At 51.4% G+C, this 24,128-nt stretch overlaps 1 protein-coding gene across 1 annotated transcript; it reads left to right on the forward strand.

Moving 5' to 3' along the window:
• The first annotated feature begins 423 nt into the window (after positions 1–423).
• On the forward strand, positions 424–22,492 carry Aldh2 (aldehyde dehydrogenase 2 family member). Its single transcript, XM_048447413.3, has 13 exons — positions 424–928; positions 11,529–11,633; positions 12,381–12,521; positions 13,474–13,553; positions 14,910–15,021; positions 15,401–15,529; positions 15,946–16,059; positions 17,412–17,514; positions 17,877–18,061; positions 18,547–18,711; positions 20,058–20,215; positions 21,260–21,374; positions 22,189–22,492. The coding sequence occupies exons 1-13, from the start codon at positions 809–811 to the stop codon at positions 22,219–22,221; spliced, it is 1,560 nt and encodes a 519-aa protein (XP_048303370.1). The 5' UTR covers positions 424–808; the 3' UTR covers positions 22,222–22,492.
• The last annotated feature ends 1,636 nt before the right edge of the window (positions 22,493–24,128 follow it).

Raw genomic sequence — 24,128 nt, forward strand, 5'->3', positions numbered from 1 at the left:
TCAGTTTCCCAGATTCCTTTGCACCGAAGGTTGGTCATGTGACCGACCCAGCCTGTATGGTCCTTAAATATTTTTCGCTCCTGTTTTGCGCTAATCGTGCTGAGCCCCAGAAAAATATTGGCTGTCCTAAACATTAACAATGCTAAAATCAGAGGCACACAAAGAAACGCGCCCCGACCCCTTGTCTAGCTACTGGGATTTCTCTCTTACAGCGCCAGTGACAATATACTGCGAGTCATCAGAGTAGAGCGAAGCTCACGTGCTGCAGTCTCCTGCCTGGTGCTCCAGAAATGTTCGGGGCCTCAGCTTCCGAGGGCTCCGCCCATTTCTTGGGCTCCTGTTTCAAAACACTTCTCATTGCACAGCCCTCATCCTCTTCTTAGCCTACTGCTGCCTTCATCTGGCTGAAGATCACACGAGTGGCCAAGCGTCCGCGTCCCATTCTGGCCAGCGCCATCCTGCACCCCCAGTGCCCAGTCCCAAGTTGTCCACAGAATATCCGCATTCGTGAAATCCGGGGACGACTTTAGGAGCTGGCAGAGCTTTCTCAGGCCGCTCCCGAGTTCTGCACGACTCCATCTCTGACTTGGCTTGCAGAGCCTGGGTCGCACCCCGCAGGTCATTGGGGGTGCTGAGGCTCTCCCGCCCCGCCCTCGTGTTGCCACCGCCTATTGGCGGTTGCCGGGGGCGAGGCGAGGAAGTCGGTCTACAGGGCTGCACTCTCCCAGGCTCCTCTCCTAGGCTCCTCTCGGTTCGGCTCAGCACAGCTCAGTTCAACTCCACTCATTTCAGCTCTGCTTAGTACAGCATGTTGCGCGCCGTACTGACCACCGCCCGCCGCGGGCCGCGCCTGAGCCGCCTGTTGTCCGCCGCCGCCACCAGCGCCGTGCCGGCCCCCAACCAGCAGCCTGAGGTCTTCTGCAACCAGGTGAGACTCGCTGTCGCCTCTGCAAGCCCCTGGACGGGACCGAGCGGGCGACGCGGCCTCAGTTTACCCTCCCAGCGATCTTTGCACATGCTTTCCCCTGCCTATATGGCCGCACCGTGTACCTTCCCGGCCCGGGACAGTCGCAGGCCTCTATCCGCCAGCGGTGCAGCCGCGGTGGGTGTTGTGGAGTCGGCTCCCGGCCTGCCTGGTCCTGTGTTTACCCAGAAGGCCCAGGGGTCCCAGCTCCTCTCAAAGATACCTCCCATTCTCCCTTACCCGTCTCCCACAGACCTGGGCCAGGGTTTTAGAAGGAAAAGCTGTGTCAGGACTGCACTGTGGCCGTTCTTACCCAATCAGGACTTTGGAGTGTTGTCTTAGTTTTTTGGAATCACATAAAAAGAAACTGGTTGTGAAGTATCCTTTTGTTTTTGCAACAAGTGTTTTGCACTTGGCTGCCCTCTTCTGTAAAATGGGAAGGCATTCAGGGCAGTTCTGATGGGTTATTTTGAGACAGGATCTCATTTTGTAGCCCAGGCTGGTCTGGAATTCTTCATCTTCTTGCTTCAGCCACTCCCACCCCACTTTGTATTCGCACAAGCCATGCAAACCCTACTACCTAGCTACACACCTTCCACTCTTCAGTCCCCTCTACTTTTGAGATAGGGTCTTACCAAACGCCCCAGGCTGGCCTTAAACTTGAAGAATCGCAACATCAAAAAGAATTGAAATGACCACAAGAGGAGGCACCTGATCAATAGCTTCGTTCCTCATGTTCACCTGAAGCCACGGCAAAATCTCAGGTCCTCATAAGTGCTCAGACTGGATTCAGTTTGGAGTGTGGGTTGCAGGAGTGGAGTGGCTGGCTTTTCTTTACCACCATTTTGAAATCACAGGAATCACACGTTCACAGTAGGAATGCACGCCATTAGCCAGTTTACAACTGAGCGACTTACTTTGCACCCAGCAAGAGCACTGTTAAGGCTTGTGGCCTTGCTTAGTTCTTTGCTTTTATGAGCTTGTGTGGGAGACATTGTGCTGGCTACCTGCCACTTTGGTCCCTAAACTCTTGTCTCCTTGAACACTGTGCTTGGTTTATCTTTCTGGGCCAGTACACTCAGCTGTTTTTCAGTCTTTTTGAGAACACGAACTCTCTGCCCTGGGGAAGTACCTGGAGGGAACTCTAAAAACTGCTGAGCATTGGTGTGGCATTATTGCAAACTCTGTTGCCAGGGACACCAGGGCTCGGAAGCAGTAGCTCTGGGTTCTGTCTGTATTGTGCTCCTGGAAATCTCTATGGCAGTTACTAGGGCCACTTGCCCCAAGGAGCTGCCAGTGTGGCCTCGAGGTTGCTTCTGCAGACACTGGGCTTGCTTCCAAGGGCACCTGCAGGGCCTGGGCACCCCAGGGGGATGCTCCTCTTCAAGCTTCTTGGGTCCCATCTGGATGGGGTCATGGCCTCACCATCTTGCCTAAGCAACACTAGTTGAGTGATTGTGGTTGGGCCCATCTTCCTGGAGCTCTCTTGCCTCTTGTCCTAGGAAGGACCATAGGGTAAACTTGTTGGGTAAGTGATGAAGACTTTAGGTGACTTCAGCTTCCCCAGAACAGATCCATGGGCATGGCTTCCAAACAAGGCACATTTTTTTTTTTAAGCCGTGATTTTCAAACAAGGCACATTTTACCCACATGTTAATTTCAGATTTCGGGGACTGAAATTGACACCTTTGTCAGTGAAACTAGTTTTCACCTCTAATTGTTTCCTTGTGGACTTGGAGAACAGTTAAGGTCTAGAAACACAATTCCAACACCAAGGGTATGTGTATGGCTTCATGCTTCATCCTCACCAGTTCTATGTGCCAGTAACAGTAATGAATGTGAAAACCAGGTAGGATGTTGGCACCTTTAATCCCAACACTTGAGATGTAGAAGCAGGGGGACAGAAAAGTCTGCCTACACCCTGCCTCAGAAACAGGGAAAGAGTCTAAGACTTGGGTGGGCTCAGTTGTTAGAGGGTGAGACTGGGGGTGAGCTCAGTTGGAAGAGTGTGAGACTCGGGTGGGATCAGTTGGTAGAGTTTCTGCCAACCATGCAGGAAGCCCTGGGTCTGAACCCCAGCAATACATAACCCAGTGGTATGAGCTTTTGCAATCCCAGCATTCAGGAGGTGAAGGAGGAGCTATCAGCTGCATAGAGAAGTCAGCCTGGGTTAGAGAACCCGTCACAAAAGGAAAAACAATAACGAAGGAATATGCGAATCCACCTCAGATTTAACTGCTAGCCTTGCCTCTGTTAGTGGGATTCTTCACTCATCCAACAGATGCTCCCTGAACTCTCCAGGCCCAGCTAACAACATTCTAGATCCCCTGCCTTAGGATGCGCATGAGTAGGAAGTGGAGACAAAGACCTAAAGGAAATGAGCAACATGGAATAAAGCCGGGACGCATGTGCCGGGTCAAGTCTGGGCCTCAGTGGGTTACCGTCACACCCACATCATAGGTTGTTGTGAGGACAAAGTGGGGTGCTCCTCAGCCCTCACTGTAGCCTTGAACTTTATTACAGCTGTGTATGAGCTCGGACCCCAGCCCTGTTGATGAGCCTACAGTGCTGATAAATTCCCTTACACACTAGGGCTGTGGCTCAGTGGTAGAACACTGACATCAGCCTTTTGTTGTGTAAGTGCTGAAAACTTGGGGTTTGTGTTTAAGAGAGTGAAATAGCTCTGGTGGTGGCGGGCGTACCTTTAATCCCAGCACTTGGGAGGCAGAGACAGGCGGATCTCTGTGAGTTCAAGGCCAGCCTGGTCTACAGAGTGAGTTCCAGGAGGGCCAAGACTACACAGAGAAACCCTGTCTCAAAAAAACTCCCCCAAAAAGAGAGAGGGAAGGAGGGAGAGAGTGAATTAGTAGGGAGAGTGGGACCTTTCTGTGCATTAAATTGGGGTCTTTGTTTTTTAGCCTCTTAATCCAACACCTAGGGATCAAGGAGAACTGACAGCCAGGAAGGGAACTAGATAAGGCTTCTCTACATAAAATTTTTCTTTAGAGTCATTGTTTATTTTACGTGTATGAGTGCTTTGCCTGCATGTGTATCTTTGTACATGTGTACACCTAGTGCATGAGGTCAGAAGAGGGCATCAGGTCCGCTGGAACTGGAGTGAAGGACAGTTGTGAGCCACCACGTGGGTGCTGTGATTTGAACCTGGATCCTCTGGAAGGAGCAGCCAGTGCTCTTAACTGCTGAGCCATCTCTCCAGTTCCAGTGCTACACAGATGCACCCTCAGTATAGAATTGTAGCCAGTAGAAATTCCCTGGAAACATTCACAGGCCCTTTGTGGAAGTTGTGTGTAAGAGTTCACATAGGCAGCCAGGCGGTGGTGGCGCACACCTTTAATCCCAGCACTCGGGAGGCAGAGGCAGGCGAATCTTTGTAAGTTCGACGCCAACCTGGTCTACAAGAGCTAATTCCAGGACAGGCACCAAAGCTACAGAGAAATCCTGTCTCAAAATACCAAAAAAAAAAAAAAAAAAAGAGTTCACATAGGCAATACTTGTAAAGATGGACACCTTTGTCCCAGCTGTAGGAAAGACCAGCCCACGTGTGGTAGCTGGCAGAGTGGGCTGGGTCTCTCAATCCTGGACCATAAAGGACCATAAAGACTGCTTCAAGGGGGAAAGTGGCCTGCATTCTTCATAATACAAGATATTAAAATCCATTAAAACTGCACTAGCCAAGCCTTGCCTCTGAACAGCTCACCATGTACAATATGCACCAGTAGATGGGAGGGAACACCATCTAGGGCAGTGGTTCTCAACTTGTGGGTCGGGACCCCCTTGTCAAGCCTCTAGCTCTGAAAAGTATTCGCATTATGATTCATAACAGTAGCAAAAATTACAGTTATGAAGTAGCAATGAAATGATTTTATGGTGTGTGTGGGGCTGGGATGTCACCACAACATGAGGAACGGTTAAAGGGCAGTCAGTGCTAGGAAGGATGAGACTCGCTGTAGGGTGAGGCGAGCCTGGTGCTGTCCTGAGCGGTTAGGGAAGGTCAGGGAACACCGTGTGGATGACTGTGCAAGGCGACTTTGGCTGTATTTTATTTGTTTAAAAGTGCATTTGCTCTAAGCCGGTAGTAAAAGAGAAAGAAGTGGGAGCAGTCTCAGCACGCGGGCTGTAGAAGCAGGAGATTCGAGACTTCAAGACCAGCTGCTCTGCTGGACTCAGCCAGCCTGGACTGGTGAGAGTAGCTCAGAATGGGGTGGGGGCACTGGGGAGAGGAAGATGATGGTGCTAGTGATGATGATGGACCTCTGATAGGATAGACACTCTGCCCAAAAAGATCATCACTGTCCACAGAGTGAGAGCTGGGCTAACCTGGGATACAGAGTGAGACCCTGCCAAAACAAAACAGAACACCATAGACGATATGAACTGTCTTACCACTGATTACCTTGGTTTATTCCTGAGTCTCCAGAACCTCATAGAAAGGTCAGGGTGATTCACAGAGCCTGGAGATATCTTTGGCAACCCGTGTTTTTAAAAACTATGGACCAGAAATAGTTGCATGTAACCTGCCTGCTTGAATCCATTGAGCACGCTTGAGCTGCAAGGTGGCTGGGCTGCAGTCATGTTTGTGGTGGGCAAGCTGAGTCTAGACTGTGTGGGTGTGCGTCTGCCGCAGTGCCTGCTCTAGTAGCAATCCCGATTGCCAACCGTTACTACCTCTCTGGTCCCGGACTGAGAGCTCTTTCCCGAACCTTCCCATCTGCTGGCTTGTTTTTTTCTGAGACAGGGTTTCTTTGTGTAGCCCTGGCCGTCCTGGAACTAGCTCTGTAGACCAGACTGGCCTCAAACTCACAGAGATCCACCTGCCCCTGCCTCCTGGGTGCTGGAACTAAAGGCCGTGTGCCACCCCTGCCCGGCTGCATCTACTGTTCTTTAACAGTGTTCAGTCACTGTTGCTATCCCTACACCAAAGGTGAGAACGGGCTCGGGAGGGCCTTAGACTGTCTCCTAAGGTTGCCTCTGCCTATCTTGAACACATGTGTGCTACCTCATGATTAGACCCTCTGGGTCAGAAAAAAAGTAAACATTCAAGGAAACATTTGATCAAACCTTTGAAATCAGCAGGGAGGAGCCGCATTTGTACTTCTGGCACTGGCTCCGCACTTGGCAAGGAACTGCCCTTGAGTAAATATTGAACTTGCAAATGGTTGTTGTTTATGAAAGTAGCCATGGTTTTGTACCAAAGAAGCCTGAGATAGGATTACTTCCTGGGGACTTGATGTATCTGGGACTTGACTTGAGCAGAGTGTGAGAAGAGTCAGGTGGTGGTGGTGCACGCTTCTAATCCCAGCACTCGGGAGGCAGAGGCAGGCAGATCTCTGTGACTTCAAGGCCAGCCTGGGCTACAGAGCAATCTCCAGGACAGACCCCAAAACTACACAGAGAAACCCTGTCTCAAAACAAAACAAAACAAAAAGAGAGTGTGAGAACAGATGGGGAGGTGGTGGTGGAATGGGCCAGGGTCAGGGGTCATGGTGAGAGCATTGCCGGCTGTTAAGCACAGGGACAAATTAAAACGTTGATATCCTCATGAAAGCTCCAAAATAGAATTAACTCCCTCTCCCCCGAGTGGTCAGTATCAATATATCAAATACATCAGTATCAAAAGCACTGGTCCTGGGGCAGGCAGAATAGGGGAGGACTGGGGCCAACTGCCAGAGCAGCTCAGGGAAGTCTGCGGTGTGGGGGTGGAGTTGGCTCCTCTTAGCCTTGACCACAAGCTAACCCTAGGAAGTTCTGGATGTTAAGAGTGTGGATATGTGTGGCATTCTGTGTTTATCTGGAACTTGACCCCCTGGGATCTTGTAATATCAAAAGGTAACATGAGGTGCCCACTGGACTGGTTCCATAACTGCTATTTAAGAAGCAGATGAATGCTTGCCCAAGGCTCTGGGCCTTGGGTTTGATTATAGCTCAGAGAATGAGAGAGGGGGCAGAGTAAGGAAATGTGGGTGAGATTGGGTATGGCTGATATGTGCTGGGCATGGTGATACTCAAGAGGCTGAGACAAGAGGATTGTGAGTTTTGTGCCAGCCTAGGCTACATATAGACTATCTCAAAAAATAAAAATAAAAAGAAAGAAAGAAGAGAAAGAAAGAGCCAGGAAAATTCTCCAAACCAAACACTCTTTGGAATCACCCACATGGGAAGTGAGGCGCTCCAGGATCATGGGCTTCCTAGGAGGCCTCCTTTGAACATCAGAACCTGAAAGGGATTCCCAGGATGGCAGCTGTGTGCCGCGGGAAACCGGGCCACCATCCACCTACAGAACTATGTACCCAGGTTTCCTTGGATCTGCGTGTCTCACTGGAGTCTCCATGTGTGAGGCAGATGCGTTACTGTGGTAAGAAACACAAAGACTGCCATTGGAAGTCGACGGAAGAGCAGGCTAACACCCCTTCAACCCCTCTGTCCACCCTACAGGGACCGTGATCCACCTCCCGGGTCCTCCTTGCTGGGATACTCGTGTTTCCATTGGGAAGTCAGTCATGGGCCCTCTTCCTCTTGGGATGGTACTGATAGGGCCTACTTCTGGAATGAAACCACCCTTGGGTGACCCATATGCCAGTGAGGCCTCTTGCTTGTCCCAGCGTGGTGTTCACTGGCAGCTAAGGGTGTGGGGCTCTCGATATCCTGTTGTGTCAGCTGTTCCATCACCAAACACCATGGTGAGGAGGAAGATTCACTGTCCTTCCTATTAAAGACAATTCTAGAAGGGAGTGGGACTAGAAAGCACAAGTGTCATTTATATTGTGGAATGTGAAAATGAAATTGTTGGCTCTTTTAGTTTAAAAACAAAGCAGATTTGGAGCCAGCGAGATGGCACAGTGGGTAAATTGCAGCTGAGACTGATTCCTGAACTCAGTCCTCAGAACCGACTCCCAAGAGTTGATCCTCTGACCGTGACTCACACACTGTTAATAAAAACAACTGACAAAACCAAAGCAAGCAAACAAAACAACCCAAAAAGCTTGGTAAAACCCAGCACTCAGGAGGCAGAGGCAGGCAGATCTCTGAGTTCAAACCCAGCCTGATCTACAGGGTGAGTTCCAGGACAACCAGGACTACACAGAGAAATCCTGTCTCGAAAAACAAAACAAAACAAAACCCACCAACTTTGAATTCTTTCTAAAAGTTCCCTGCTTCCATAGGTCACAGCTACTGAGAAATATAATTAACTATTCTTTCATTGGCCCCAGGGCATATGATAGCTGCTTGTATATGTGGCTGGAATAATCTGTCCTCTGTCAGGCCTGCGATTCTAGAGTCCACTCATCTTGCTCACAGCCCTGGCAAACCTAGCCACAGCTCCTGTGTCTGCCACCCCAGGCCACTACCGTGGCTCCTTAGCCTCCATTTGCCAGGTGGAGAAGACCCATGCTGTCTCTGTCAGCTGACTTCTCAGGAACCAACCCTAACCACCCTGCCTTGGAGATGATGGGTAAAGGCTGTGACGACATTGCAGTTCGGGACCATGGCCCGGCCCTCTTATGTAAATAAACCATTTGTACCAGGAAATGCTTAAGGTGCCTCAGCTCCCTGCCTGTGGAATGAGGCCTAGGACAGAGCAGTTACCAAATAGAAAGGCTGCTGTCCCCAGGCCTATGGTGTGTGGTAATGACTCTGGCTTACTCCAGGTCCCTTGCTCCCCAGTAAGTAACTTCCAGCGATTGGAGCTTTGACCCCGCTGCCCCCACCCCGTCCTTTGCCCCCTTTAGCAGTTCTGCTGCCACACCCTCCCCGCCTTTTTCAGTCAACCTCAAGTCTCTCTCTCTTTCTCTCTCTCTCTCTCTCTCCCTCCCTATTTTTGAGATAGGGTATCACTATGTAGAACAGGCTGGTCTCAAACTCACAGAGATCCTCCTGCCTCTGCCTCCCAAGTGCTGGGATTAAAGGTGTGTACCACCACATCTAGCATAGTTTTCTTTAAGATTTACTCTTTGTGTTTGCGCTGGGATTAAAGGCATGTGCTACCAACACCTAACTCTTTGGGTCCCCCTTTAACGGTGTCCCTGATTCCCCCTTAGTTTCACCACAGCCTGTGCTTGCTCACTGGGCCCCTCCTCCTCAGGACTTCAGCTCTGAGGGGCCAAGGCTTTGCTGTTTTGCCCCATGTCTGGCACGGGTAGTGGCTCTGGCTATCACTAGAGCTTACAGGATGCCAGGGGAGTGTCTGTGAAACCCCATTGACACGGGTAGACACTGTTTTGATTTTGCTTCAAATTCAGACTGTCACCTCCCAATCTGTGTTCTAGAAGAGGAAGTGGGAGCTAGGAGAACCTCCTCTCTGCCATGATGACTGAATTCAGCATGTTATGTAAGGCAGGCCTTGGTTTGGGGCCAGGAGGGCTAGAAGCCTGGACTCTGCCCTTTTGTGGTTCTGAAGACATTCTTCTGGAAGCAGGGCTGAGTGAGAACACCCTCCCCTCTTGGCTCCCAGTGTTTGGGGTGGGATTGTAGGAGAGAGTTGGCAGGGAAGAAATGGGGACCCTGAGCTCAGGAATCTCTGATTTCATCAGCCAAGAAGAAAGGACAGGTTGTTGACAGTCATTCTAACAGACCGGAAGAATGACACAGCATATTTCAGAGTTAGCCTCAGCACAGGGACAATGCAGGGAGTGGCCTGGTGGGGCATGTATTTGGGTGTCCACTTAGTCTGACCAGCCCACCACCCTCTCCCTGTCTCCCCCTTCTCCACTCCCACCCCGCGATTTCTTGATGTTTATAAACTACTCATGAGAATCTTTTCAGGGTAAATTCATGGAGTATCTGTCATGCGGGGAGAGCTGAGAAGCTGGGTGATTCTTGGTCTGTGATCTTTAGTTGTAGATAGCTGCCCCATCTAGGGTGGCAGCAAGAGACAGCCTGTGGCCAGCTCCTGGCAAGGAACTGCACACCCATTGTCTCCGTGACTCCTCATAAAGCCCCCAGAGGTATTGGGTCAGACTTCTGAGACTCATTTGCCCATTTCCCAGTGTGAGGCGGGTAGACTCCAGTCCACAGGTGCTGGGGTTAAAACTAAACATGCTTAGTTTTTAAAGGCAATACTTTGGGAACAAGTGCTCTCGTCTTGCAGGCAGACCTGGACTAAGACTGGACACTGTAGTGGGAAGTGGGCCGGGAATGAGGCCTTGGCATCCTAAAGCTTGGGTTTAAGTCCCTGGCTCTGTGTGAATGTGAGCCCAGAGCCAAGCGTCCCCGTGCCCTGGTGGCCTCCTGTGTGTGGTGGAACAGATGGAATTCTCCTGGTGCTGATACTGTTCCTGGGAATGCAGGTTGTGGAGTGTAGACAAGGAGCAGGGGACAGTAGGAAATCAAGCAGCTTCTCCTTGCCCTGTAGCCTGGCCCTCTGGTGCCCTCCCTAACTCCTCCCTGTACCACTGTGCCATGTAGGGATCCCTGAGTCTGTGCCACCCACACCCATCCCTGAGTCCTCTTCTGCATTACCTCAGATCCTCACTTCCCCTCACATCATAGTGAACCGAGAGGAAGAGGAGAGGTCACACCATGCCCAGAGGCCCAACCTGAAACCCAGCTCTGAGGTTTTAAAGTTTTAAGTCTGAGTCTCACACCCAAGTCCCTTACTGGAAACTACACAGGTCTAGGATTAAAGTAACAAATTAATTAAGATGAGTATCAGTGGATACGAAATGACACACGCATAACTTGACAGTCTACGTCATGTTTACACATACCTGGCCAGATTCGAGCAGTGACCAACTCTGCCTTGCAGTGAGAACAAGTGGATGGCGCAGAAGGCTTGGCCTCCTGGGATTCCTCATCACCCACTGCAGTCAGCATGGGCGCCTGCCCCATGCCAGGCTGCTGCCAGGGCTTGCCACCTTAGGGAAGGGAATTGCAATGGGCTCCGCCCTGTAGGTGAGGAAGAAGGCTGGAATTACAGAAGTCCCTGACCCTGCGGACAAAGCCAGGAACAAATGTTCGAATCTTCAGTCCAAATTCTGCCTCCAGCCTATGTCTTTGATCACTGATATGGGTCACTATCCCTCTCCAGGACAGTGCCTGGCCTGGAAATTATTCATAGTGTGTGCTGCAGAGCTGAGTGGATACTCTAAGAGTTCCTCGTTTGTGCAGTCTAGAATGAAGCTGGCTAGCTGGGCCTGGTGGTGCACACCTTTAATCCCAGCTTTCAGGAGTAGAGTCAGGCGGATCTCTGTGAGTTCGAGGCCAACCTGGTCTACAGAGAGAGTTTTAGGACATCCAGGGATATACACAGAGAGACTGTCCCAAAACAACAACAGAAATAATAAAGAAGATTGCCACAAGTGTTTTCTTGTTCTTCTAAGGGAAAGTGGATGTCCCCCACCCTGTACTGGGTATGTGACACATTCTCACCTATAGACTTCAGCAACGACTGCAGTTTCTGAAGCTAGGCTCGGGGAACTCTCCCAGCCTTCTTCTGGGTTTGTGGTTTTGACCTGGAATCCGCAGCCCTTTGCTGCTGATCTTTGTCTCCTCCATGTTTGCGTAGAGTTGAGAGCTGGCCTGAGAACGTTTCTCACTCTCATTGCAGATCTTCATTAACAATGAGTGGCATGACGCCATCAGCAAGAAAACTTTCCCCACCGTCAACCCTTCCACGGGAGAGGTCATCTGCCAGGTCGCAGAAGGGAGCAAGGTGAGACCCAGTGACTTCTAGCGGCACTTCTTGGGTAGGATCTCATCCTGTAGCCCTGGCTGGCCTGGAACTGTGTCCGTCCTTCTGGCTGTGCCTCAAGTGTGGAGATTACAGGTTATGTGCTACCCACATGGCACACAGTTGTTGTTCTGTGTGTTTGTATGACTGAAATGTGACCACATACATGTTTCACATCCCTTACTTAAAAACCACCAAGCAGACATTTGAAATATGAATCTGTGGCGGTCTCCATTCCATTCGCATGCTGGATGGTGGCTGGGTGTTTTTTTTGTTTTGTTTTGTTTTTGTTTTGTTTTTCTCCCCCTTGAGATAGGGTTTCTCTGTGTAGCTTTGGAGCCTGTCCTGGAAATAGCTCTGTAGACCAGGCTGGCCTTGAGCTCACAGAGATCCTTCTGCCTTTGCCTCCCAAGTGCTGAGATTAAAAAAGGTGTGAGCCACCACCGCCCCCAGCTGAAGGTAGTGCTCTTAACCGCTGAGCCCACGGGGTCCCATCTAAGGATTGACTCATGAGGTCTCTCACTCCCAATGGCCAGAAATCTCCTTTCCAGCACACCCCCTGATGAGGCCTATGTTTGCTGCTGAGATTTGGGGCCCTGGAGGACTGTTTGGGGTGGTTTCCTGCAGCGACCCATAATGACCAGCCTGTGGTATGCTTGGGAGTGGGATGCACGGTACTGGGAAGCATTTACTGCTGAGGTCTGAGCTCCCAGGGTGGCTGTTTCACAGGAGGACGTGGACAAGGCGGTGAAGGCTGCGAGGGCAGCCTTCCAGCTGGGCTCGCCATGGCGCCGCATGGATGCATCCGACCGGGGACGGCTGCTGTACCGACTGGCTGATCTCATCGAGCGGGACCGAACCTACCTGGCGGTGAGTCCTGGGCCCTCTTTCCCTTGCTTCCCACGACCGAAGAGGCCCATAGCATCCCCTGATGGTTCAAAGGCCTTGCTGCCCCTAGGTCATAATGGCGTCTGATGGATGGACACTTTTGTAGTCTTCCTATTACCAACCAGAGGAATCTCAGTGTCTGTCCTGAATCGGTGGGTGTAGTCCAGATCTTAGATTTCCAAGGAGGGAGGGAAAGAAGAATGTTTCTCTCACACAGGCCTTCCCTAGTGATCTGCAGGGCTGGTCACCTCCCCTGGGCCCGTCTGCATGGTGGGCCCTCACCCTGGCCACCCTGTTAGGAGAACCCAAAGGGAGCCCCTTGCTCTGTGGTGGTAGCCAGAGTGAACTCTCCAGGTGCACCGTGGCATCAGCTCTTAGAACCTTGGAATAAAGTCCTCAACATGGCTGGGCTCCACTACCTAAGCCAAGCCAGGCTGTGCCCCTTCACTTTTTGACAGCCAAACTTCTTGGAGCCCTGGGACCTTTGCACACACTGTCCCCCTGCTGATATTTATCACTTCCTCCCCATGTGTCGCCTGCCCCCTCCCCAGCCTTCAGAGTTAATATTGGTTGGCATTTCCAAGATGGAGCAAGAAAGATGGGTTTTCTTCCTAGCATGAGTAGCGGATGTGATTGACAGATCCATGCCACCATGCTCTTTCTCCTGAGGCTCTCTCTGCTCTCTGCTGGATCTGGTAGAGGCCAGAACTTAGTAATGCCTGCGAAGTGAGTGAAGCTGGCTTTTCTCCTCTCCCTGCCTTGCGAGAAGCTGGGGCAGTGATCCGGAAATGTCCACGACATTCAGTGGTCCAGTGGAGACTCTCACCCTGAGCTTCCATCCGTGCTTGTCAGTTCAGGGCCCCTTGTCACTGGTCACCTTGTTTCTCTTCATTCCTGAGCTAACGTGTCTCTGCTGACCTTCCTTTCTCGTCAGGCCCTGGAGACCCTGGACAATGGCAAGCCTTATGTCATCTCCTACCTGGTGGATTTGGACATGGTCCTGAAATGCCTCCGGTATGGGTTTCCAGTTCTGGCCATTGAGAGAAGGGAGGGGTTGATGTTGGGAGGTAGACACAGAATTAGAAGGACGCAGAAGGCTCTCGGGGACCGGAACCTGTCAGCTGTGTCAACCGACCACCAGAACTGGTCCTCTTCGTGTTCTCGTCTGTCTTGAGTTGTGTTTGATAGTTTCTGTGCCCTTGGAACTGGTTGTTATCTGAGGGATCTGATATGTTGGTCTTTGGTTGTCTCTGGCTTCCAGTGGTCTTTTCTGTCCTCCACTTTACTTTCTGCTTTTCGTCTCTTGCACTGGCCAAAGGGACACCACTCATTCTCCTTTGTTCTCCTGTTTCTCTCCTGCTGCTACTTTGAGTTTAGTCTGATCATAGACATCTTACTGATCAATAAGTCAGGGATAATTTGTCTTGGGGTTTGCCCATTGTAGTCAATAGTGAGAGACAGGTCCCTTTTTTCCTTCTATCTTGTTCCATGTGGCTTCTTCAAGGCCAGCCTTCATGTTGCCATCCTTAGATGGAATGGCAGTGTCCTGGGGGAGGCTCTGCAGCCTGCACAGGCAGTGTGGACAGACTGTGGTGCCAACAGTGGCTGGCAGGTGGGAACAGTGCCCGAATGGCAGTTGTCCTCCACTGTTCCAGAGGTGGGTCTGGTCATGACTGCCAGGGAAGGCGCTGCCAGCATCTGGTGCAGAGTGGGACCCGCAGAGCAGGCCCCCACAACAAAGCGTCAGACATGCTGAGGCTGAGAAACCTGAGCTCCACCCTGGTCAGCTTTGGCAGACCCTATGCTCTTCCAGAATCTTCCTTCTACAAACCGCTCACCTCATCCTGACTCTTCCCTCTTCCTTCCCTCCCCAAGTCATGGCCATTACATGCTATGAACACACACTGGCTGTTCCCCAGCCATGATGCTTTTCTGTCACCCATGTTCCTGTGATTGTGATAATGAACTTCATGAGGTGAGGCCAGTCGGGGACGTGCTGGTCTTCGATGGGTCTGCTGTCCTCCACCAGGTCATACCCTTGATGCTCCAGTGCTGGACTGGCACAGCAGACACATGTAAATAAATCTACATGCTTGGTTAAAAGACTGCGTCCCCAGAGAGGTGGTTGAATGAGTGGGAAGTAGGCTCTGGCCATGGACCTGGTGGTGTTTGTCGGTAGCATTGCAAGTGATTCTGAGGCTCCAAAGTTTAATTAGGAGGAGAGGGGTCACCAGTCCTGGTGGTCATCCACTTCTCTCTGGGAAGAAGCCAAATGTCAGGGAGGTTATCCGTGCCATCTGGGGCAGCTCTCTTACTGCCAGGTATTGCAAGCTAGACACCAACTGACGCTTGGATTTTTTCTTTTTTTAGCTATTACGCTGGCTGGGCTGATAAGTACCATGGGAAAACCATTCCTATTGATGGCGACTTCTTCAGCTACACCCGCCACGAGCCTGTGGGCGTTTGTGGGCAGATCATTCCGGTGTGTACCAGCCCCTCTGGAAGTCAAAGTTGGAGGGGGGTGAGGCTGGGGGCCAGCCATGCTCATTGCGAAGTAGGGTTCTGCAGGTGGCTTTGGAAGGTGACTGGGTGTTGGCTGAGAAAAGGGGTTTTGGCAAGTCACCTGGGATGGGGTTAAGTCTGATCCAGCAAAATCATTAATCCCTTTTAAGGCTCCATTCTCCTTCTGAACAGTGGCAGGCTATTGATTGTGAGGAAATAATGATTAGGAACTCACAAGGTACCAATAAGTGAGAGCCACTGCTGTCAGCCACCTACCTCAACCATCATCCAAACCCTTCCTGCCGCCTGCTGTGTCTCTCTGAGGCGGACCTGTGGTTGGTGACTGTTGTTTCGTACAGTGGAACTTCCCACTCCTGATGCAAGCGTGGAAACTGGGCCCAGCCTTGGCAACTGGAAACGTGGTCGTGATGAAGGTCGCTGAGCAGACTCCCCTCACCGCGCTCTATGTGGCCAACTTGATCAAGGAGGTGTGTGGCTTGTTTCTGCTGTGACCTCTAAATATCCTAGCATGGCTTGCTCCTTAACCAGAGGGGAGCTCTGCCCTCAGTACCTTAACCAGAGGAGAACTCAGTCCTCAGTACCTTAACCAGAAGACTCGGTCCTCAGTACCTTAACCAGAGGACTCTGTCCTCAGTACCTTAACCAGAGGACTCGGTCCTCAGTACCCTAACCAGAGAGGTCCCTGCTCCTGTCCCCTCTGAAGGATGAAAGCCACTCTTCTAGAGCTGCCATCTCCACAGGCAACTCCACAGGCAACTTCCTTGTCCCTAGAGGGTGGCTCATGCCGTACAGGGTGGCTTTCTTTGTTCCAGGTCTCTGTTGGGGAATAGGGTGTTTCCTGGGAGCAGCAGGCTGACTTCAGGTCTCCTGACTTCCTCTACAGGCAGGCTTCCCTCCTGGTGTGGTCAATATTGTTCCTGGATTCGGCCCTACTGCAGGGGCTGCCATCGCTTCCCACGAGGATGTGGACAAAGTGGCATTCACTGGCTCCACTGAGGTGAGGTGTCTCAGGTCTGCAGCATGGGGGCTCAGGCTCCCCCTCCTCAGTGGCTGCTCCCTTCAGAAGAGTCAGGTTCTGTCCCAGAACATGCCTCCCAATAAAGGGCAGAACAGGATTGTGACCTCTGTGTCCTGCTGGCCTCCCTAAGTGCTTTTAGGAAGAATCAGCATCCTGTGGAATAAGGAGTCCAGAACTAGCTGGCTTCAGAAAGCCCAGGTGCTGGTCCAGGCCTTGCCAGTGTATCCCTGGGACCCACAAAGTGTCCAGAGGCTCTACTCATTTCCTTTGAGACCAGAATGGTGGCTTTAACCTCAGCACTCAGGAGGTGGGAGCAGGAAGATCCATAGCTGAAGAAACTTTAGCTACATAGTGAGTTTGAGGCTAGCCTTAGCTATGTGAGACCCTGCTTCAAAAAAATCAAAACAGAGCACACGCCTTTAGTCCCAACACTCAGGAAGCAGAAGCAGAAGGAGCTCTGTGAGTTCAAGGACTCAGACTGTCAGAGCTACACAGTGAGATCCTATAAGAAAAAGGAAAGAAAGAAAAGAAAGAAGGAAAGAAATCAAAACAGCAATAGTAACGGAAACCAGGATGGCAGCTTCTGTACGTACAGTGGAGACGCACAGGCAGGGCCTGGGCTCTGGAGCAGTGCCTCAGAGCAGTGCAGACTTGCTGGGCAGCCGTGGCGGATTAGGGCTCCCTCCTCATTTGTTTATTTATTTGTTTGTTTGCTTGCTTGCTTTGAGATAGGATCTCTACATAGCTGTGGCTATGTAGACCAGGCTGGCTTCAAACTCACAGAGATCCTTCTGCCTCTGCCTCCCAAATGTGGGGACTAAAGGCGCCACCATGGCTTGTGTTGGTTTTCTTTTTGTTGTGACCAAGAACTGACAAGAAGCAAGTTAAAGGAAGGACGGATTACAGCTCAGTTAGTGCCTGTTATGGGGAGGGTGCTTGCTCACATCTGTGCAGAGTGGGGAAACAAGACAGGAAATGTCACTCAGCTATAACCCCCTACAATGACACACACTTCCTCCATCTGGACCCAGGTTTCTAAAGGTCCCATAGCTTCCCAAAGCACTGCCACCAGCTGAGGGACATTTGACAGTCACTGACACTTGGTGAGCCCACCTCCTTGAGCCTGGTTGTGCGGCTTGGCCACTTCGAGACTCCAAGCGCCATACCTGGCACAGGCCCATGTGTGAGCCAGTTGGTTACTGTCACCGTTGTCTAGAGCCCAGTGGCAGCACTGGGAGGTGAACTCTTTGGGTCTCTTGGGATTTGGTGACTCCCTGTGTGGAGGAGCAGTTAGCTTTCGTCCCTGCTAACGGCAGACCATGTCCCCACAGGTTGGCCACCTAATCCAAGTTGCCGCAGGAAGCAGCAATCTCAAAAGAGTGACCCTGGAGCTTGGGGGAAAGAGCCCCAACATCATCATGTCAGATGCTGACAGTAGGTTATGGGGCTGCAGGGATGGGCCCAGACTCCAGCATGACTGATTTGGGGGTCCCTGTGGTCTGGCATTGACCTCTCCCTACATATTCCCTCAGCAGAGTGAGCCTGAGCCCTGTAATGACCACCCACAAGCCACTCAGCACATCCTCTCCCGCCCTCTCTGGAACACTTCCTTCCTTCTGTATCTTTCCCGGTTTTCAGTCCCCACAAAAGGAAGAAGGTTCCATTTTATTCTGGCCAGGCCCTGGCCCCCAGCAGGCACTAACCCTGACAGTGTGCTCGGGTTGTGTGGGTGAGCAGTGCTGGGGTTAGCGGCCTCTTCTCATGTCACCTTTCTCTCTACTGTCCCCTCTTCACAGTGGACTGGGCTGTAGAGCAGGCCCACTTCGCCCTATTCTTTAACCAAGGCCAGTGCTGCTGCGCTGGCTCCCGGACCTTTGTGCAGGAGGATGTGTATGAGGAATTCGTGGAGCGCAGTGTTGCGCGGGCCAAGTCTCGGGTGGTCGGAAACCCCTTTGACAGCCGGACCGAGCAGGGGCCGCAGGTAAGCCTGACAGCTCCAGCTTGGCCTGCAGCCCCAAGCTGGCAAGGTGAAGCCAAAGAGGCATGGCTCAGCATTGATGGGGCTGGGTTCATGTCTCCCCTGCTGGGTACCAGCTGTGTGTCCTGTTGGGGTAAGCATGAGAGTTCAACTGCTTTCTGAGCCCCACATTTATGCAGGGTTCATATACCTTGGAAGGAGTGCAGATGCGAAATCTGCACAGGGCACCTGCTACTGAGCCAGTCCCTAAGCCGTTATTCCCTAAGCCCCTGTGCTTTTGTGTTTCTATTTTGTTAATGTTAGAGTTTAAAGAGAGAAACATTGGCTGTGATGTGCCTTTCTCTAGCAGTAAAGGATGCAGGGTCTCTCTTGGGTATTATATTTGCTTCTTCAAGACCTTGGTCCCCTTCCCAGCTACCTCGGCTTCATGTTCTCCACCAGAGGGAGGCCTGGCTCCAGCTTCTCCACCACTTTGGTCTCTCACACAGGTGGACGAGACTCAGTTTAAGAAGATCCTTGGTTATATCAAGTCAGGACAACAAGAAGGGGCAAAGCTGCTGTGTGGTGGAGGTGCTGCCGCCGACCGTGGCTACTTCATCCAGCCCACCGTGTTCGGAGACGTGAAAGACGGCATGACCATTGCCAAGGAGGAGGTCAGTACCTCAGCTGTGTCCTGGAGGCTGCTCTTAGCAAGAAGTAGGTGATTTGGTCTAGTGTCGTGACTGTGCCCCAGACTTTGGTTTTGAGTTACCTCCTTTGCCTAGAGTAAGTTATTTGCAGTGTGATTCTGATACATCACTCTCCACTGCAGCTTGGGGCTTCCCACCATTGGAAGACCATTCTATCCCATAGCCTTCATAGCCTAGCCCACCGGCCTTTGTACTCTGGCCCCTGGGAATCATGAATCTAGGAATGGACTCATAGGGCCTTTCCATCGTCTTGACCCACGAAAGACATTGGGTGAGGTCCATGGGTGACTCCCCACTATAACTCTGATACCCTTCCTCCCACTTGTCCCAGCTGGGTTAAACCCCCAAGTCGCATGCAGGACAGCATAGTACCACCCTTTTACGTGCTAGTGAGAATGTTCTGGAGGGTCGAGAATGCCTGTGCTTGTTCTCCAGCGGCCTGTGACATGGTTTAGTCCCCATGACAACTCTGAGGCTCATGGGCATCCTCGTTACCTTCTGTCCCCTGTCCCCTCGGAATCAGCCATGTTTTTGTGGAAACCTAGTTCTTCTCAGCGGGGATTAGGACTCCATTTCCTTCCTCCCCACTCACTGTGAATGTCCTCCCTGGCTCTCAGGCTCCTCTGTTCCAGCTCCATGTATGTGCTGTTTACATGATAGTCAGATGGTCACAATGGTCAGTTCCAGCCGGTTCTCAGTGGTCTCTGGGGCAGAAAGCTTTTCACGGAGGTCTTGGTTTCTGAATTGCATTCTCTGTCAAATAGTTGGAGCTAGCTGAAGAAGTGGCCTGTTCTGGAAACTGTGGGAAGAGCAGGAGAAACCACAAGCCATTTCACAGTCGCTGCTCAGAGGCCAGTCTGTGCCTGTGCCTGGGTTAAATTCTCTATGCTGAGTTCATATGCCAACATAGCCCCTGCGCTGTGGGATTATTTAGAAATCAGATAACTGTGCACAAAGCATGGGCTGCCTAAAAGGTGGCCGGTCCGTAATCACTTCCCTCCCTTTGTGTTTCTTTTGTTTGTTTCTTAAAGACAGTATTCTGTCTGCATATATGCCTGCAGGCCAGAAGAGGGCACCAGATCTCATTACAGATGGTTGTGAGCCACCATGTGATTGCTGGGAATTAACTTAGGACCTCTGGAAGAGCAGCCATTGCTCTTAACCTCTGAGCCATCTCTCCAGCCCCTTTTGTCTTTCTTGAGCTTGGATGCAGTGTAGTTCTGGACTGGTCAGGTCTCAGGTTCAACAGCATCCACTGTTCGCCATCTGCAAACACCTGTCAGCTTCTCTGCCCCTGTCCCACACCCCAGATCTTTGGACCAGTGATGCAGATTCTCAAATTCAAGACCATAGAGGAGGTCGTGGGAAGAGCCAATGATTCCAAGTATGGGCTGGCAGCAGCTGTCTTCACGAGGGACCTGGATAATGCCAACTACCTGTCGCAAGCCCTCCAGGCTGGCACTGTGTGGTAAGAACCTCCCAGTAGCTACTCCTTAGCCTAATAAAATATCCCCCAAAGCAGCATCTTCTGGATTCCCTAGAACTGGGGCACTAGACCAGGAGCTGTCCTAGAGCAGGCACCCCCGAAGCCAGAGACTGGCCACCTTTCCTAGCTGTGGGCTGAGAGCACACACAGTTGCTCAGCAGCTTCTTCGCCATCGGCAGGATTAGGGAAAGAACAGATGCAGACTGGGCTGTGTAGAGAGCAGCACCCTCAACTTACCCGACAGAGTGTGGGTAACCTTGGTGACGTGATGGTAAGTGAAAGAAGCCAGGTGCTACAGGCCATAGACTGACTCTACAGTCCCAGAAGGGTGCTCCATTAGTGGATGCTGGGCCTGGAGGGAGGAGGTGGAAAGAGATCATTAAAGGGGTGCAGTGTTTATTTTCAGGTTATTACATATAATTGGGTGTTAGACAGTGGGAAAGGTTCACCAGGATTCTGAATGTCACACAAACCACCAAGCTGGGCCCGTCTTCAAAAAACATTTTTAAGCATGTGTATGTGCATGTGTGTGCATATGTGGATGTGTGTTTGTGTAGGGAAAGGCTTTCTGTCGTGTGGGTCCCAGGAACTGAACTTGGTTGCCAGGTTGAGTAGCAGACCCTGCACCCACATGACGGGCCATGTCACCACTCTGAGCCACATGGTTTTAAATGCTGAATTTTCATTTAAATTTTAATATTTTTTTTATATTTTTGGTTGTGAGCTTAGCCTTTAAAGGCTGAGCCATCTCTCCAGCCCTAAATTTTAATAATTTTTAACTTAGAAGAGGGGAAAAGGCCTAGGTCCTATTAGCCAAGATGACCCATTCAGATTGGAAGCTGGTACGTGGTGTGTTGATGCCCCTCTGTGACCACACCTGCACGGACGAGGCTGACATGAGTGTCTCACGTGGCCTGCCCTAGCCTCCTCCATGTCCCGTGCTCCATATGAGATTGTGGAGCCTGGAAGGGCCTGGAATGGCACGCAGCCCCTCACAGTGACCTGCGTTCTCATCTCCAATAACAGGATCAACTGCTATGACGTGTTTGGAGCCCAGTCCCCATTTGGTGGCTATAAGATGTCGGGGAGCGGCAGGGAGCTGGGCGAGTATGGCCTGCAGGCCTACACTGAAGTGAAGACGGTAAGCGTGTGTGGGCACCTGCGGCCTGGCCTCTCCTGTCATGCTTACGTTTCTCACTGAAGCCAGAGCCGTCACAGAAGAGGTTAGACAAAGTCTCTAGGGTCTTACACCACCAGGCCCACACAGTAATTTGCCATGAAGTTGATTAGCCTGAGAGAAGGCAGGACCCCAATTGGTGGAGTGAACAAGATGGCTTCCAGTAAGAGGCGTGAACAGGCACAGCTGCCAAGCCACCCTTGTCCAGTTCTCCTCAGGAACGTAACTCAGAGAGTGACAGTGCTGTGGACTCAGTGCCCCATGTGTTAGTGTCTCCAACCACAGAGTGCAGATTCTTTTTAAAGTGGCCTGTCACACACATATGGGAAAAGGAGGTGGACAAAAACTAAAATAAATGGAGGAAGAGCCAAATTTGAGAACATTGTAATACCTACAAACTGAGATACAGTTGTGCACTCTTCAGGCCTTTCTCTGCTGTGACTCCAATAGCTGTGGCCTTGGCCTCTTCCTCAGCGTTACTCTGTGGGAGGCCCCTTGTGTGGGAGTGGGGTGGGAGGGGGAGGCTGTACAGTGCTGTGCGAGTTACAGATTCCTGTCCTCGGCACACCAGAGTCTACTATACTGTGGTTGTTCCCAAAGTCCAAGAAAGGGCCTCCAGACACTGCCAGGTGGTGGGAATCTAGGAAGGGACAGGGTGTGATCTCCCACAGAGGACAGCCTGCTGCCAAGGAGATGTGAGAAAGAAGACGGGCTGTTGTCGCCAAGGGGACCTGCTGGCACTTGCAGAAGAATAACTGCTTCTCTGAACCCTTCGCAGGTCACAGTCAAAGTTCCGCAGAAGAACTCATAAGGAGCACACCAGCTTCCTCACCCAGCACCTGAAAGCCCAACGAGACCCTGAGAAAAACAACCAAACATACTCGCCTCCAAAGAGAAACCCTTTCACCAAAATGTCGGCCAAGAAAGTCGGAGCTTGATAAACAGGGCGGGCTGGTTTGTGTGGAAAATCCCTACAAACTGGGTCGGAGGATGGGGCTCACGCAGAACGCTCGCCCAGCACGTGCAAGACCCTAGGTTCCAACCCCACGCTGCAAATGAGCAATAAAAACCCACTGATCAAGGCTGCAGGGTCATGTGTCATGACTCCATTGCCGTCTAAGTTTCCCCTTTCAGAGGAGAAAAAGCCACTGTAAGAACTGCAATAGCTCTTATGGGACATTAGCACCTTGCCTCGTGTCCTGGACAAAAATTCAAAGCAGGACCACTCTCAATTCCCGGATGCCTCTTCTCCCATTACTAACCCAGGGACATGCCCAGCACCAGGCCGGAGTGTCTCCACTGTTTGCTGGGGCATCCTTACTCCCCTTAACATTCAGGAAGTTCACACTGGCCTGTTTCACGGGAGACAGAGTAGGTAGCCGACTCCTGCTTACTCCTTTCCAGGGTGGCCCAGGTCAGCCTTCTGCCAAGCACCTCATGGCTCAGCATTGCTTCTGGTGACTGCTGACCTGGGGTAGAGTCAGCAAAAAGGCAGCTTCCAGAAGTTGCTTTGATTTCTCAGGCTGCTCTGCAGCCTCCTCAGGGTAGAGTGAAGCACGACTGTGTGTGTAAGTGCAAGGGCTGCCCTCACACACGCGGAAGTGGGAGGATGTGGAGGTGTCAGTGGCTGTGACCAGATGGAGACAGCCGCTGATGGCCAAGGATGGCAGTTTTTCGGGCAGTGAGAAGAGGAATGGTGGTGAACATGGGCTAGGGCCACAATGCAGACACGGTAGCTTCTAGAAGCTCCAAATCTGTTTCTGGGAGGGGAGGATACAGTTACTGCTGATACCAGGGGGTGTGGTAGATACAGTGACATCACTGAAGGGTAGAGGGACCCATTTAGAGTGGAAGCCCAGGAAAGTTCACCCCTCCCCCAAGGCTCCATCCTCTTAGATGCCTGTGACCCCTGCCCTATGTGTAAATGGGGATGCTGTGACCATAGCTCAACTTCACCCCATCTTAAGGTATGAGTTGTAAGCCTTCAAGGGGCAATATCCTCAGCCCGTAGATTATTTCCTATATATAAATACTCATGATGATTAGCATAAAAAGTTAGCAAGCAATTAGCAATGGCAAGTGTGAGAAATGACACAACTCTTGGCATGGCTACGCTTGTGTTTCAGGGTGTCAAAGAAGTTGTACATAAGTACTGCGATACTCCAGCAAGTCTGGTAGCCAGGATGGTTACTAGCGGGCACACTGGCTGCAGGCGTGATGCTCGTCCGTGTGCAATGTGGCGGCTGGCATGGTTGCTAGTGGTATATATGCCAGTGGGCACACTGGCTGCAGGCGTGATGCTTATCCGTGTGGAATGCGGCGGGCCAGCATGGGGTTTATTCATGCAGTTAACACCAGTGTGTGTATTTCCATATGGTCCATTTTTTGACTCTTAGGCTGTGCGTGACTATTAGGTGCTTGTCACCTGCCCTGAGCAGTGAAAAGCATATCAAAGTCCAGCATCCACCTAGAAGCCTGACTGGAAGCTCTGGGGCAAAGATCAAAGATCTTGATCAGCTTCTGAATGAACAGGTATCAGGACATGGAAAACACGTAGAGGAGTCAAGTGAAGAGCGCTGTCATTAGGGTGTTAGGAAGGGAGAGAGAAGGGCTTCCTGTGTGAGCCTGATGACCGCTGGAGTTGTCCTTTGACCTCCATATGTGTGCACCCGCATGCTCACGCACACACAGAAATAAATAAGTAAATGAATAGAATTT

This window comes from Myodes glareolus, chromosome 2 (assembly GCF_982192425.1).
Source record: "Myodes glareolus chromosome 2, mMyoGla1.1, whole genome shotgun sequence".
Taxonomy (NCBI): domain Eukaryota; kingdom Metazoa; phylum Chordata; class Mammalia; order Rodentia; family Cricetidae; genus Myodes; species Myodes glareolus.

Bases quoted from the DNA above. Each gene is read 5' to 3' on its own strand.
- Aldh2 (XM_048447413.3), top strand. From the start codon at position 809: ATGTTGCGCGCCGTACTGACCACCGCCCGCCGCGGGCCGCGCCTGAGC. The intron at 12,522-13,473 runs GTGAGTCCTGGG...CTTTCTCGTCAG, and splicing joins GGGACCGAACCTACCTGGCG to GCCCTGGAGACCCTGGACAA. The intron at 18,062-18,546 runs GTAAGCCTGACA...TCTCTCACACAG, and splicing joins GGACCGAGCAGGGGCCGCAG to GTGGACGAGACTCAGTTTAA.